Raw genomic sequence first — 15,173 nt, 5'->3', positions numbered from 1 at the left:
ATTACTTACACGTGATTCTCGGCACTCATTAACAAACTAGCTACTTGAGCAACATATGAGTATACACGTGAGCGCACCTTGAGAAATGTGAGATCTACTAGCTAGCTAGCTATAGCTAGCTTTCTTTTTCTTTTTTGTTGTACGAGATAGCAACACTTTCAGATGATCTAGCTAGCTTTCTTTTATAGGTGTAGTAGAACATTCTAGAAGAGTTCCCCTTTCTCTATTTTAAAATATCATAATATGGAAATTTTGTTGTACTAAATGATTTTCCATCAAGTAATTGACTGATATGTTTTGAGATGGAGAGAGTGTTATTTAATATATAGTGTAAAATTTGCTACTTCCTCTGTTTTATGATGTAATACTTTTTAGCATTGTTCACATTCATATAGATGTTATATGTCTAGATTTATTCACATTTATATAAATATGGACAATGTTAAAAAGTCTTACATTACGAAACGGAGAAAGTGTAAGATACCAAAACTGTGCCATTTGGTAAAAGTCGTCCTTGCTAAAGACACTACAAAATTTATATGCTAAAGACACTACAAAATTTATATAGTTATTTATCGTAGGATGCAACAATGACACTATCATGCTAGATTATCTCCCGATTCAGGAAGGAAGTTTTTTCTAATTAAGCTTTTTCCAGTGACCTAAGTAGAACAGTCAGGCTTGCTTCTCAATATATAATCCATAATTTTATAAAGTGCAGTAGTTTTTTGTTCAGTCATTTGGTTATTGGCCAACTCTGTTAGAGAGCGATAATGCCATTTCAATTTTTTCCAACGTATGCTTGCCATGACAAAATATATATCATACCACTACTGTCTGCTTTATTACTATTACTTCTGATATGCAACTTGCTGAGATAGTTGAATGAACGTAACTTATCTAAGGGTACTACTCCCTCAATCCAAAAAAAAACACCCAACTTAGATGGGGATGTAATCCCTTCTAGATATTCAAGAGTTATTTTGGGACAGAAAAAGTACTGAACAATTTACTCAGATACTTTAAAACAAAGAAAACACAGCAGGTGCTCACAATTTGCTCAGGTACTTGAATGGACTTATATAACTTGCTCAAAAAGATATAAATTGTTTATCTTATGGACGTGACTACGACGAGATGTAAGCTAGATTGCCTTAACTAGCGACTTCGCTTGTTGCTTTTAGTACACCCAAACAGTTCATGCCTTTTTTTCTTATAGAATTTTCTCTTAAATAACTTATCCGATCTACGATCTGATTACACCGTTGTGTTTGCAAAAAATAAATTTTTATAATAAGATCTCAAATGATTATATTTTTTTATGAAAAATGCAAATTACATTTTTAATATATCTAAATTACTTCTAGATTTTATTAAATTACTTTTTAGACATATAAAAGTAAATTCAATAAAGGCTAAAAGTAATTTACATATATTGCAGAAGTAACTTTTAAAAAAGTAACTTGTCACAACGTCAAAAGTAAATCCATAAATTTAATCAACATATTATAGAACTAACCTATAAAGTAAATTGTTCATTGAATATCTAAAAAGTAATTTAATCAAATCTAAAAGTAATTTATATATATATGTAAAAGTAACTTACATATATAATAAAAATAATTTACAACATAAATATTTTTTCATTATAATATAATCATGTAAGATCTTGTCATAAAGATTTAATTGTAACGAACACAATGGTGTAATCAGATTGTAGACCGGACAAATATTTTAAGAGAAAATTCTATAAGAAGAACAGCAAAAAAAAAATTCTGATTCCTAAACTTAATCAACCAGAACAGCTCAAGGACTTTCGACCCATTAGTCTCTACAATGTAATCTATAAAGTGGTCTCAAAATGCCTAGTGAACAGATTTCGACCGATCCTAAAGGACATCATTTCACCAACTCAAAGTGCATTCATCCCATAGAGAATGATCACTGATAATGCTTTGATTGCTTTTGAAGGTATTCATGCGATTCAAAAAATGACAAGTGCCAGAAAACAGTTTTGTGCATATAAATTGGACCTCAGTAAAGCATATGACCGTGGTGACTGGGAATTTTTGGAAAAAGCTCTTATCAAGATAGGTTTCTGTGAGCAATGGGTGCATTGGGTGATGATCTGCGTCACTACTGTCCAGTATTCTGTCTACTTTAATGGAACGCTGCTGGAACCCTTCTCGCCTTCCCGTGGCTTGCCACAGGGAGATCCGCTTTCTCCCTACCTCTTTCTGTTTGTTGCGAAAGGTTTGTCCTGCATCCTGAACCACGAGGTTGAGAACAATCGTCTCGGGGAACTGAAGATCTGTCCAGGGCCGGCTCTGGGCTACGGCAAGAAGTGCGATGGCCTAGGGTCCAGGAAAAGTAGGGGCCCAAACCTTGGTATGTATTAGGTATACCATATGCACGTATACAAGTTTTTGATCGAATCGTTGCCCGCATAAGCGCCGCTTATACGCGACCGTCCGAGTTCCAAACTTTTGTCTTCTCGTCTCCTCTCCTCTATCAGTGGCAGTCTCCGCCAATCCACCTCCAGTGCCCTCCACGGCGCCTCCGCAAGTCCGCCGCATGCCGGGCTGCCGGCGATCCCTGCAGCATTCAGCCCTTCACAACTTTGTCTGTTCGCCATCGACACCGGCCGACACAACGTGAATATCTGCCTCAACTTCTAGAGTGTCTGCAGGTTTCAATTTACATGTACTATCGTACTGCTGTGCTGCAACCATATTGTCCATTGAATTAAACTACTGAAGTAACTAATTAGTCATTAGTAAATACTAAAGATCAGTTTCCTCTGTACGTTACGTTTAGGTTTGCAATGTTACAAGAAAGATTAAATGGCTTGGCTATGTGCATGCATTGAGAAGAATGTCTTGGACAATATTGATATCGATACCATATTAATGATTTTGTATCGAGAAATGCCCAAACGAGTATTTTTTTTATGAGATGCAAATGGATGTCTGTCATCTTTTCTTTTGTCAAGTATTATTAATGAAGTCCCTGGAGCTTGATCCTTAGTCAAGAATTCAAGGTAACCATAGTAATTCCATTTTACTGCTCTTTTTTTATTTTTAGCAACATATATAGAGGATATTATCAATATTTATTTTCAGCATGATTAATTAGCGGATGAATGCTTTAAAAGTATACTTTAAAAATCCAAAGTGCATATGTGTATATATAGAGAGAGCGTATGCCTAAGGGCCCATATCATGGAGTTGGCCTAGGGCTCTAAAAAATGTAGAGCCGGCCCTGGATCTGTCGCCGGGCTCCGGGAGTGTCACACCTTTTATCTGCGGATGACAGCTTGTTGTTCTTTCCAGCATGCCCTGAACAGGCTGTGATAGTGCATCAGGCTTTGAAGAAATACCAGGACTACACGGGACAACTATTGAGCCCAGCCAAATGCTCTCTCTTATCGAGTGCCCACTGTCCAGATGATACTCTAGACGAGATAAAGGCTATCCTGCAGATTCAAACCTCGACTTTTGAAGCCAAGTATCTGGGTTTGCCGACTCCGGAAGGAAGAATGAGTGCTGACAGATTTAAATCCATCAGTGAACGGCTGGCAAAACGGATGAATTCGTGGTCTGAAAAATTCATGTCTTCTGGGGCGAAAGAAGTGCTGATTAAATCAGTGGCGCAGGCGATTCCCACCTATATGATGGGCGTGTTTAAGTTACCGGCTTCTACCTGCGATGTCTACACCAAAATGATCAGAGATTTTTGGTGGGGGGATGACGAGAACAAAAGGAAAGTTCACTGGATTGCTTGGGAAAACTTGGTCCTTCCTAAGGGACTGGGTGGTTTGGGCTTCAGAGATCTCCGGCTGTTTAATCAAGCATTGCTGGGAAGGCAGGCCTGGAGGCTGATCCAGTATCTGGAGAGTTTGTGTGCAAGAATCCTGAAGGCTAAGTACTACCCAAACAGTGAACTAATAGATGCAGTTTTCCCTGTGGATTCTTCCCCGTCATGGAAGGGTATCGAGCACGGGTTACATCTCCTTAAGAAGGGTTTAGTCTGGCGAATTGGTGATGGCTCCAAGGTTAATATCTGGAGGGATCAGTGGATCCCAAAGGAATCAGCTTTCAAACCTATGGGAAGGAGTAGATGCCGCCTCCGGTGGGTATCTCAGCTGATGGTACCACGAGAAAAATGCTGGGATGAAGAACTGATCAGGCATGTTTGTTATCCGCATGATGCTGAAGATATTCTGAAAATAAAAATCATGCAGTTCCCGGTGGAGGATTTCCCAGCGTGGCACTATGAGCGGACTGGTGTGTACTCCGTTCGGAGTGCTTATAGAATCGCATTGTCCTGCCAAGCTAGCTCTACAGCAGGATCTTCAAGCTCATCGCCCAGTGGTGAACGAAGGATTTGGCGGAATATTTGGAATTTACAAGCCCCCCCGAAAGTTAAGATCTTCGCTTGGCGCCTTGCTCGAGATTGCCTTGCAACTCAGAGAAATCGCAAATCGAGGAAGTTAGTAAGTGACAGTACTTGCAGAACCTGTGGTGGAGAGGAGGAGGACGGTTTCCATGCAGTAATTTCTTGCACCAGAGCTAAGGCGTTACGGAAGGAAATGAGGGAGTACTGGAGATTACCAGCTGATGAAGAATTAACCAATTATGGGCCAGATTGGTTATTGCTAATCCTTGAAAAGCTGGGGACTGAGGAGAGGGCGCAATTTGTGCTTGTTCTGTGGCGCTCTTGGTTCCTCCGTAATGATAGTTTGTTTGGCTCAGGCAAAGCCTCGGTCCGAGCCTCAGTGATTTTTTTGCAAAACTTCTGGGACACTCTGTTCCAGATCAAACACGGAACAACTGTAGACATCAAAGGAAAAGCTCCGTGCCAGTCAGTCTGCAGTCGAAATTAAAGGAAGAGGAAGCCCCAGTCCGTGTGAATATCAAGTGGAAGGCGCCTCCTATTGGATGGGCGAAGGTGAATGTAGATGGTGCCTATGTCGCTGCAACGGGGAAGGCGGGTGCTGGTATCATTATCCGGAACCATATGGGAGAAGTGCTGCTGTCGTCATGGCGCACAATCAAGAATTGCGGTTCGGCGGAGGAAGCTGATCAAGCTGTGTCCTGCAGAGATGGTATTCGACTCTTGGTGGAATGGGTGAAAATGCCAATGATTCTCGAAACGGACTGTGCTAACATTGGTCGGGCCATGGTGAATACTGGAGATGACAGATCGATCCCCCCTTTGGCAGGTGATTCGTGAAGCCCGGGCGGCGTTATCCCTAATCCCTGAGTATCGCCTTCAGGTGGCTAGAAGAGAGGCAAACAAAGCTGCGCATGGGCTGGCGCAGTATGCAAGGAGAACAAATCAAACTGTTGTGTGGCGGGAACACGCCCCTGAGTGTTATTCTGTTTTTATAGCGGATGATTGTAACCAGACTTAGTTTGCTTTAATAAAGTTCTCCTGTTCCCTAAAAAAAAATTCTATAAGAAGAAAAGAAAAAGACATACACTGTGTGCACCAGTGACAGCTAGACCTTCTCTCACGCAGGTGTACTACTAGCAAACTAGCTACTGAACCTTCTCTCACCCACGGGAGTGTCGCTCCTTAACACTAAACCGAGAGCGCTCTTGATTTAGATTTTATATACACGAAGAAAAATGGACCGATACTACTAGCAATATTGGTGGAATACTGTTGTCAGCGTGTCACAATTACTAATTGGAAAAGTAACAACAGAACAAGCACATTTGGAAAGCACACGCTAAGATCGGGCGTAGGGGTGCAATTTTCCCGTTGGGGCCAGGGACCCGGCAGGGACCCGCCCCTTCGGGGGTGGGAGCGGGGGAGAATTCTTACACGTGGGTGAGCGGGGACGGGGACAGGGATCAGAATTAATTCGCGGGTGATCCAGAGGGGCCCCGGATGTGAGTTACTTCTATAAAATTAGCCCATTTTAATAATATAGACCCAACAAGCCCATTTAAAATTGACATATAAAAGCTTAAAAACCTAGTTCCCCTTAACCGTAATCCTTTTCCTTCCTTCAACCAACCCACACCACGGGGGCTATTGAAATTTTATCGTACTATTATTCAGTGTATTGCAATAATTTTATAGAGTACTAGAAAAGATGCCCGTGCGTTGCAACGGGTAAACATTTTTCAGTAATATATTAAGAGCTAAGTAATAAATTAAAATATTGGGATCAATATACACTATAATTGAAAAAGTTAATAAAAATCTTAATATTGGAATCGCTATAGATTATAATTAAAAAAAGTTAATGAAAATATTTTCTTGGTTTTTGACTGAAAGCCTTCCTTCCTTTTCAGCCTTAGGCTAGTCCGCTACCTCCCTCCATTTGGTCTGCTTCTCTTCGACCCTACCATCTTCAACTTCCTGAATATGACTACATCTTCAACCTCCCGAAGATAATCCCGTGCCCATACGTTTGCTAGAGCAAATCTCCCCATCAAATCCGGCCGAATCTTTCTTGGTAAACCAAAATTGGTCGAGGGTTTTTAATCCACTCGATCTACTCTTTTCGTTTTCCCCAAAATCAGAGCATAAAACTCGGGATAAAAATGACTGAGGAAGATCGCCGTCATCATCGGCAACTGTAGATCAGAGATTAAAACTAGCAATTAAAGCCAAATCGAAGGGAAAATCATAGAGAAAATGATAAGAGGAGTGGGGAATCCATTTTTGCAATCAAATTGGAGGAGAAAATACACAAATCGGTATGGCAGCGGCGCGGCGCTAGGGGTCACCTCGGGAGGCGTGCGGTGAACAGATGGGATTATAAAACCGGATGAGAAAAACAGAAAGCATATGGGAGAAAAAAACAGGTGACAAAAAACATTGACGAAAAAACTAAAAGCACCCGAGAGACGCGCGGTGAATAGATCGGATTAAAAAAGGGAAAAAACCAAAAGCTTTAGCGTGTGCGCATAAAAAACTCTTTTGCGTGCAAAGAAAAAAGGAAAAAAAATATCGGTGCCAAAAAAACCAAACGGACTTTTTTTTTACTGGGAGATTTTTTTCCCTTTTTCTACATAGTCGGACAAGAGATCTTTCTTTTCTTTTTTTTACTGACGACGACGGAAGCTTTTTTTTTTAATCGCTCGTTAAGTGACGACGGAACTTTTTTTTTAATCACTCGTTAAGTCGGACTTTTTTTCTTTCTTTATTTACCTTTTTTTAGTCGGACTTCTTTTTCTTTGTTTTTTAAAAAGAATTTCTTGTAGTAGACATATAGATTAAAATCAAAACATAAAACTAAAACCGTTTCAAACACGGATGACGTACCAAAATTTAGGCAAAAACATCTTAAACTTTTATAATAGATAAAGATTAGCTCTATCCGGGTGATGTGGCGCCCCGGTCACCCACCGGGTCCCTCGTGGGGATGGGGACGAGTGATGTTTTTCACCCGAATTTCTTTGCAGGACTGGGGCTGGGGAGAGCCGCATAGGGGCGGGGGCGGGGGCGGGGGCATTCCGACGCAACCCGGCCCCATCCTGCGCTGTTGCCGCCCCTATTCGGGCGGCTCATGGTGCCTCGCGTAGTAAGGCAACGTATATGGTGCATTGGTGCATGCGCGCCAAGCAGATTTTTCAACTTATAGATGGATTCTATCAGAGCATTCGGAGTGCTCTTTCGAACTAATGATTTTCTTTTCTTAAAACACGATAAAAACGCAGATATCCATTATAGAGTATTTGGAGTGCTCAAACAAACTAATGTTTCTATTTTTAAAACACAATATAAACACATTTACATTCACCTCTAAGAAAGCATACACGCACACCCTACCCTTGTGTATACCTTTAAAAGACTAGGCCGGTATATCTTGAGATTAATGAAGTCAGCACGCGTGTCTCATTGTCGACGGGTACGTTATCTACCACTGAAAGAATAATTAGTCAAAAATACGAGCACCCATATGTTAAATCTATGATTTGAAACCAGGTGGGCTGCACTACAGGAGAACTGATATTTGCTCGGATGACAAAAATCATATTTGTCCCGGTTCGAATAGGATCCGGGACTAAATAATATATTTAACCCCGGTTCAAAAGCCTAACGACACTTTATGATCTTTAGTCCCGGTTGGTAACACTAATCGGGACTAAAGATCATTTTTAGCCATGGTTCATTAGCTGTTAAGCTGTGTTAGGCCCCCAACAATCTTTAGTTCCAGTTGATGTTACCAACGATCTTTAGTTCCAGTTGATATTTTTAGTCTCGGTTGGCATAGTTATTAGAACCGAACCGGACCGCCGGTCCGACAGGGAAAAATCAGAACCAAGGCGCCGGCCGGTCCAGTCCAGCTAAAAGATTGGTGCGCAATCAAACCGGTGAGAAACAGGTTGAACCGGGCGGTTTACTGTAGAACCTGACAAAACCAGGGCTGGTTCGACCGCTGGAACGGCGTCGCGTGGAGGTGCAGAAGGTGCAGAGTATGGGCGTCACGTCGGAGAGTCTCAACAACCACCAGGCTTTTTGATGTGTTGTGAAATAATTATAACACACACCTATTTGAACCTTTTTAAATCAGCGGTTTGACCGGTCCGACTAATATACCAGTGACCCAAGTGCCTTGATGGTTCGATCATCGGTCCGGTCTTAATAACTATACCGGTTGGTGTTACCAACCCAGACTAAAAATACCTTCAGGGTTAGTTTAAAAAGAAAACATCTCTATCAAGTTAAATGTGTGTAGTAGGAGAGATAACAATACGCGCGAGGGTTGGGTTGAGAGAACTTGAGTTCGAATCTCACATCCCGCTTATTTTTTTGACTTGGTATGCATCTTTAGTCCTGTTTATTTCAACCATGACTAAAGATGCCAACAATTTTTTGACTTGGTATGTATCTTTTGTCCCGTTTATTTCAATTAGGACTAAAGATGCCCGAATTGAAGGGTTGACATGGTATGCATCTTTTGTCCTGCTTATTTTAACTGGGACTAAAGATGCCCAGATTGAAGGGTTGCTAACCATTTTTTGACTTGGTATGCATCTTTTGTCCCGTTTATTTCAACCGGGACTAAAGATGCCCGAATTGATGGGTTGACTTGGTATGTATCTTTAGTCCCATTTATTTTAACCAAAACTAAAGATGCCTGGATTGAAGGAATGCCAACCATTTTTTTGACCTGGTATGCATCTTTTGTCTCGATTATTTCAACTGGGACTAAAGATGCCCGAATTGAAGGGTTGCCAACTAGGAGTAAAGCTCCCTTCCCTAGCTGTGTTGGTTTCACCACAAGAAACCTAACCAGTTGTGTTACGCTTACTTCTCTAGAGCTAATGATTGATCTTATCTAGTTTAGAAATAAAATATTAAAGTGGAAAACCTAGGAAAGCTCACTCCATCTTGGGAAAACAAAACTACGATATTGGGTCGTGAACTATGCTGGTATGCATCTTTAGTCCCGTTTATTTCAACCGGGACTAAAGATGCTCGGATTGGAGGGTTGCCAACCAGGAGTAAAGCTCCCTTCCCTAGCTGCACTGGTTCCACCACAAGAAACCTAGCCAGTTGGATTACGCTTACTTCGCTACGAACTAGTGATTGATCTTATCTAGTTTACATGGGAAGGACGGTTCGGAGCTTTCCCACAGCTTTGGATGATTTTGTATTCTAGAATTTGATTCTAGATTAATCTAGGGCTTTTTTTTTGGGGGTCACTTTTGTTACATGGTTGCTAAGATGATAGACAAAAGGCCTATCTAAAATTGCTCTAACAAATATTAAAATTAGGAAATACTGGAAAACTTAATGACACCTAAAATAAGTAATATGTACCATAATCATCCATTAATCAAAGATGATTCCTTAATCAAAACTACACTATTCCTTAAGTGTGTGAGAGTTGTGCCAGCCTCCAACCAAAACTAAGACGACAGTCCTCTCGTTGCTTCTCATTGGGGAGGAGGGGGGGCCTTTCCATTTCTTGTTGTGTAAATTTATTGCTAGCTGAAAGTTCCAATGAGAGCCATGGACACACAGCTCAATGGGGCAGGATAGAACTCAGAGGAGCGGTGTTGTGTTTGTGTGTGTGTGTTTTGGTCCCTTTGAACGGTGTATCCCTGATTCCCTGAAACAATCATATCCTGGCTACTGCTAGCGTACGTAACTCGGTCCAACTTTGACTGCGCCTACGCATCTCGTATCGTTGGGGTCCGGTGCATATGATGGCTCATCCGGTGTTGGTTTCGGCGGCTCGACTCGTTCGTTAATAGTGTAGTTTTGATTAAGGAATCATCTTTGATTTCTGGATGATTATGGTACATATTACTTATTTTAGGTGTCAGTAAATTTTCCGGTATTTCCTAATTTTAATATTTGCTAGAGCAATTTTAGATAGGCCTTTTGTCTATCATCTTAGCAACCATAAAAATAAAGCTGGATAACGAAAGTGACCCCCCAAAAAAAAGCCCTAGATTAATCTAGAATCAAATTCTAGAATTCAAAATCATCCGAATTTTGCCGGATCTGGACCTCAGAGCAGGCAGATGCTTCTCCGCGCAGACGAGTCACGAGTCCAACTGTCAGGTACTCACCCCAAGGTCATGGCGAAATTCGGTAATACCACGTCCACGTTAGTTACTACTACTAGCACGCAAGTGGTACTAGAAATTCGGTATGCCACGTTAACGCACCGCGGGCGACCGGGCTTAACGGTCGTCTCCTTTGACGTTCAACGGCTTTTTCCGGCTTTCCAGCCTTTTTCCGCTGCCGACGTGGTTAGAGAGAAAGGAGCAACCCAACTGGTTAGGATTTTTGTGTTAGAGAATGGAGCTTTATTCTGGTTAGCAACCCTTCAATCCAGTCATATTTAGTCCCGGTTGATATAAACAAGACTAAAGATGCATACTAGCATAGTTTATGACCCAATATCGTAATTTAGGGTTTATGGTCGTCTACTTAATACTATATCGCGTCATATACTACGTTTACTTAACGGAGAGGGAGTACTAACACAGTCCCACATATATACTCCGCGTGGTTTTCTTCCACCCCGCGCGCGAGCATGACGCAGGGGTGGTGCATCGTGTGGTGGTATTACCTGGCTGGCACGAGAAAGGAAAATTCGGATGGAGGTTGGGAGAGGGGGCCGCGATGGGGTTTCGGTGGGATCCGCGATAGAGAGATATTGGGAAGCCCATATGCCCACGAGGAATATAGTTTATACCGGTTTTGATAGTTGGAGGAGTCCATATGCCCGGTTTTATAGTTGGAGGATATGAATCATACTCAGACGATAGTTGAGGGAGTCCAAGTATACTTCCTTTTCATGAAACATCGGGCTCGGCTCACTAGGCCGCTAGGCGTGTAGTATGCCCTCACCTTTCGATTGCTATGCGGCATCAAGAGTTGTCGCCGCCGCCCTTGTCATCTCCGCCTTCTCCGATCCCACCTCCTCCGCCGAGTTCTCCGCTCCAGCAAATCAGAGGAGTGGTTGCCGTATGTTGCTGTATGTTGCGAACTCGTCTAGCAACATATATAATGACATCAAAGTGAACAGGCCCTATATTTGGTTGTTTGATGTTCACCTATATCTGGTAATATAATTTCCACGCCTTGATAGTTATGGTCACGACCTTCCTCCTTCATATCCACGCAAGTTTAGCAACGTGATCAACGCGAGAATACGGAGTTTGATCATTCGTCTTATTAAAAAAAATTGAAATTATTATTTATTTTATTTATGACTTAGTTTATCATCTAATGAATTTTTTTAATAAGACGAGTGGTAATCCCTTATATTATGGACTATTGTTATGGTAATAATTTATTATCTTTTAAATAATTTATTATCCTCTTTATTATCCTCTTTTTTAATAATTTATCTACTATTGTTTGATGTTCACCTATATCTGGTAATATAATTTCCACGCCTTGATAGTTATGGTCACGACCTTCCTCCTTCATTTTCCCTGTTTAAGACGTTTGTTGCATGAACATTTTTCCTCCAGACTGGTCGGTCTACAGAGAGATCGTCACCCGTTTTGTACCGTAATTTCTTCGTATTCTCGCATTGATCACGTTGCTAAACTTGCGTGGATATGAAGGAGGAAGGTCGTGACCATAACTATCAAGGCGTGGAAATTATATTACCAGATATAGGTGAACATCAAACAAACATTTTGTTTTCTTTTAAAATTTACTATTTCGGTGTTTCTTCACGTCAAAGACTCGTGATTCCCTTCTAAGTCTGAACGTATGTAATTTGGTTGTATAGGCTTTGTATGAGAAAATCATATTATTAGTTACACGATCGTCTCAGTATCACACGACGTGTAAAATATAATATAAATAATGTGATATCTAAGTAAGTAAGGAAAGACGTAAATATTATAGTACTATTAACAATAGATACGGTTCACAATTGCTTTTCTTTTCCCTTGAGGAGAGCTGAATATTTGTCTAAAAGTTTTTTTCCCTCTTCTGTATACAATATCTGTTGTGCGAGTATTTCCGGTGTTAGGCCGATTACAGTTTAATGCTGGGGGCAGAACTAAATCGACTTCCTTACCAGCATGTCTGGGATTCCTGTGGTTCTTACTGCCCCGGTGAATGTGTAGGTACGAATGACTATCAAAGAAAGTGAGACCTATAGGTTGGATTTTACTCCCTAGTCGTATCTTTTAGCAGGTTCGCTTGTTCTATTTTCTTATGTATAAATCATACTTATTTACGGTTTACATAATGCCTGATATTTAATGAACACTTGGCTATATGAGATTCTCTTTGGGTACAGAGACACACGGAGAAGAGAGATGTAGAAGAAGCTTAGCCGTTAAGAGAGAGAGCGAGGCAAGGAAGGAATTAAGGAAGAGAGAAAGGAGAAGAGAGGAGAAATGCTGGACGCGTACGTAGCTAGCCCCAACCACTCTGGCCGCGCGTTGCCATCAACGCTCCCGCGTGGTCACCCGTTTCTGCAGCGGCACGTCTGACCTTATGGCTTAAGCTCACGGGGTGCCGGTGGCTGTGGATGGACTCGTTCCGCCAACCACCTGGTGCGCCACCCCTGACAGAGGGACTGTGTTAGTACTCCCTCTCCGTTAAGCAAACGTAGTATACGACGCGATATAGTATTAACCCTAAACCCTAAACTCTAAATTACGATATTAGGTCATGAACTATGCTAGTATACATCTGTAGTCTTGTTTATATCAACCGGAACTAAATATGACTGGATTGAAGGGTTGCTAACCAGAATAAAGCTCCCTTCTCTAACACAAAAATCCTAATCAGTTGGGTTACGTTTACTTCGGTATGAACTAATGATTGGTCTTATCTATTAAGTAAAAAAAAATGATTGATCTTATCTAGTTTAGAAATAAAATATTAAAAGTGATAGGAAAGCTCACTCCATGTTGGGAAAACAAAATTAATATATTGGGTCGTCAACTATGCGCAACCTAAGAAAAACCTGGATCGTACTTGCTAGTTTATATATACTACTTGTCTACCTGGATCTAACCTCGTTCTGATCATACATAAATATACTGTTTTTTTTTAAAAAAATCCTGCGGATTTGAATCTCAGTTTTCTCTTACGAAAACCATTCTAATCGCCTGATTAGACCTTTAGGGTACGTTCGTTTGAAGAACGACGGTTTGAAAATTATCTTGTTTTTCACGGCTTCATAAACTGATAAATGGTGCGGTTTTAAAAAAAATTATATAGAAAAGTTTCTTAAAAAATATACTAATTCATTTTAAAGCTTGAAAAAAATTGATACTCGATTAACCATACGCTAATGGCTAATAACGTTTTACTTATCTTCCCAATCTTATTTGAGATAATTGTCACCTCTAATTTTATCCACATTATCTACTCATATTTTTTTTACACTATCATACACATGTATATTGCCTCTAGTACACTAGCTCCAATGCACTTACCACCAATAAACTCCTCTCTTTCTCTATCACTTCTGGATGTTTATGTCGATGTTGCTCCTTGCATATATAAGGGATGACTTATCATCTCTCTTCTCTTCTCTTTTCTCCTTTAAATCATCATCTAAGGCCGCGTTCTGTTAGACAGGTTCCAAACTTTGGCTCTGCACATGCAAAACGAAACAATGGATTAATGCATGATTAAAAAAATATTAGCTCAATTAAACTCGAAAAATTGATTAATATGATTTTTAAAGCAACTTTCCTATATGATTTTGTTTCCAAAAATGCATCGTGTAATGTTCGGGAAGCATGCACGCGTAAAACAAGTGAGCAAAAGTTAGGAAGAGGGGTTAAAAGAGTACTCCTAAGCCTACATAGTATATTAGGAGTAGTGTTTAGAAGATTACATAACATGACCTCGCTATCACATCCATACAACATATGTATACATAAATAAATACAGCATGATTAACATACTTATTCTGACAACCGAAAATAACCCAACAGGTTTTTCATTGGTTCGTGCATTAATCCTCATCCCAGGAGACAAGGTAAACATAACAAAGTTGATAATTAACATAGTACATAGGAGCGTAAATAGAGTATTTATTACGTGGGTGACTAAAGGCCAAACATCAAAACAACCAAATAACTCGGACTAGGGCAAAGATCACCGATGCTTGAGGGCAGGCACGAGCTATACATTGAAGCCTTCATCTCCAAGGAAATCTTAATCTGAGCGGGGGAAAATGGAGTAATACTAAGTACAACCATCATGCACAACAAGCAGCGCCGACAAATGCATGAATAGTGCCAGGAAGTACAATGGATTCAATATAGAGTTAATTTTGTAGTAAACAACATTTCAAATCATTTTACTAGAGCAAAATAGTTTATAAAGCATGATCCTATATCTATTCTCAGGATTTTTAATCAAGGTCACGATCCACGCGAACCTAGGTTAAACTAGGCCAGAAACATATCAGATTGATCTGGCAGCCCTAGACTAGACTCCTAATCGTAGTAAGCCATACCATGCCAACCAATTCCAAATGTTAGTTCATTAACCAGATTATCTAAATTTTAAGAGAAAATTTTAACTTGGGTACATTGCTAAGCTTGCCCATAACCGAGGGTGCGGCTATTTGAATAGATTATACTTTGGGTAGAGGTGCATAGCTTTGCCTACAAGACAAACCATCCTCTCATGTCACCACGTGCCACATACCACCATGGTATTTGGATAGAAAATGTAACATATCCTTTTGCCCATCC

General features: G+C 40.5%; 1 protein-coding gene across 1 annotated transcript; it reads left to right on the top strand.

Annotated features, from left to right (window-relative positions):
• The first annotated feature begins 1,937 nt into the window (after positions 1–1,937).
• LOC136354602 (uncharacterized) lies at positions 1,938–5,235 on the top strand. Its single transcript, XM_066306103.1, has 3 exons — positions 1,938–2,388; positions 3,333–4,286; positions 4,817–5,235. The coding sequence occupies exons 1-3, from the start codon at positions 1,938–1,940 to the stop codon at positions 5,233–5,235; spliced, it is 1,824 nt and encodes a 607-aa protein (XP_066162200.1).
• Positions 5,236–15,173: the final 9,938 nt, after the last annotated feature.

Source organism: Oryza sativa, chromosome 12 (genome assembly GCF_034140825.1).
Source record: "Oryza sativa Japonica Group chromosome 12, ASM3414082v1".
In the NCBI taxonomy this organism is placed as follows: domain Eukaryota; kingdom Viridiplantae; phylum Streptophyta; class Magnoliopsida; order Poales; family Poaceae; genus Oryza; species Oryza sativa.
The sequence above is the reverse complement of the archived record's forward strand: the minus strand, read 5'-3'. Positions and strand labels throughout refer to the sequence as shown.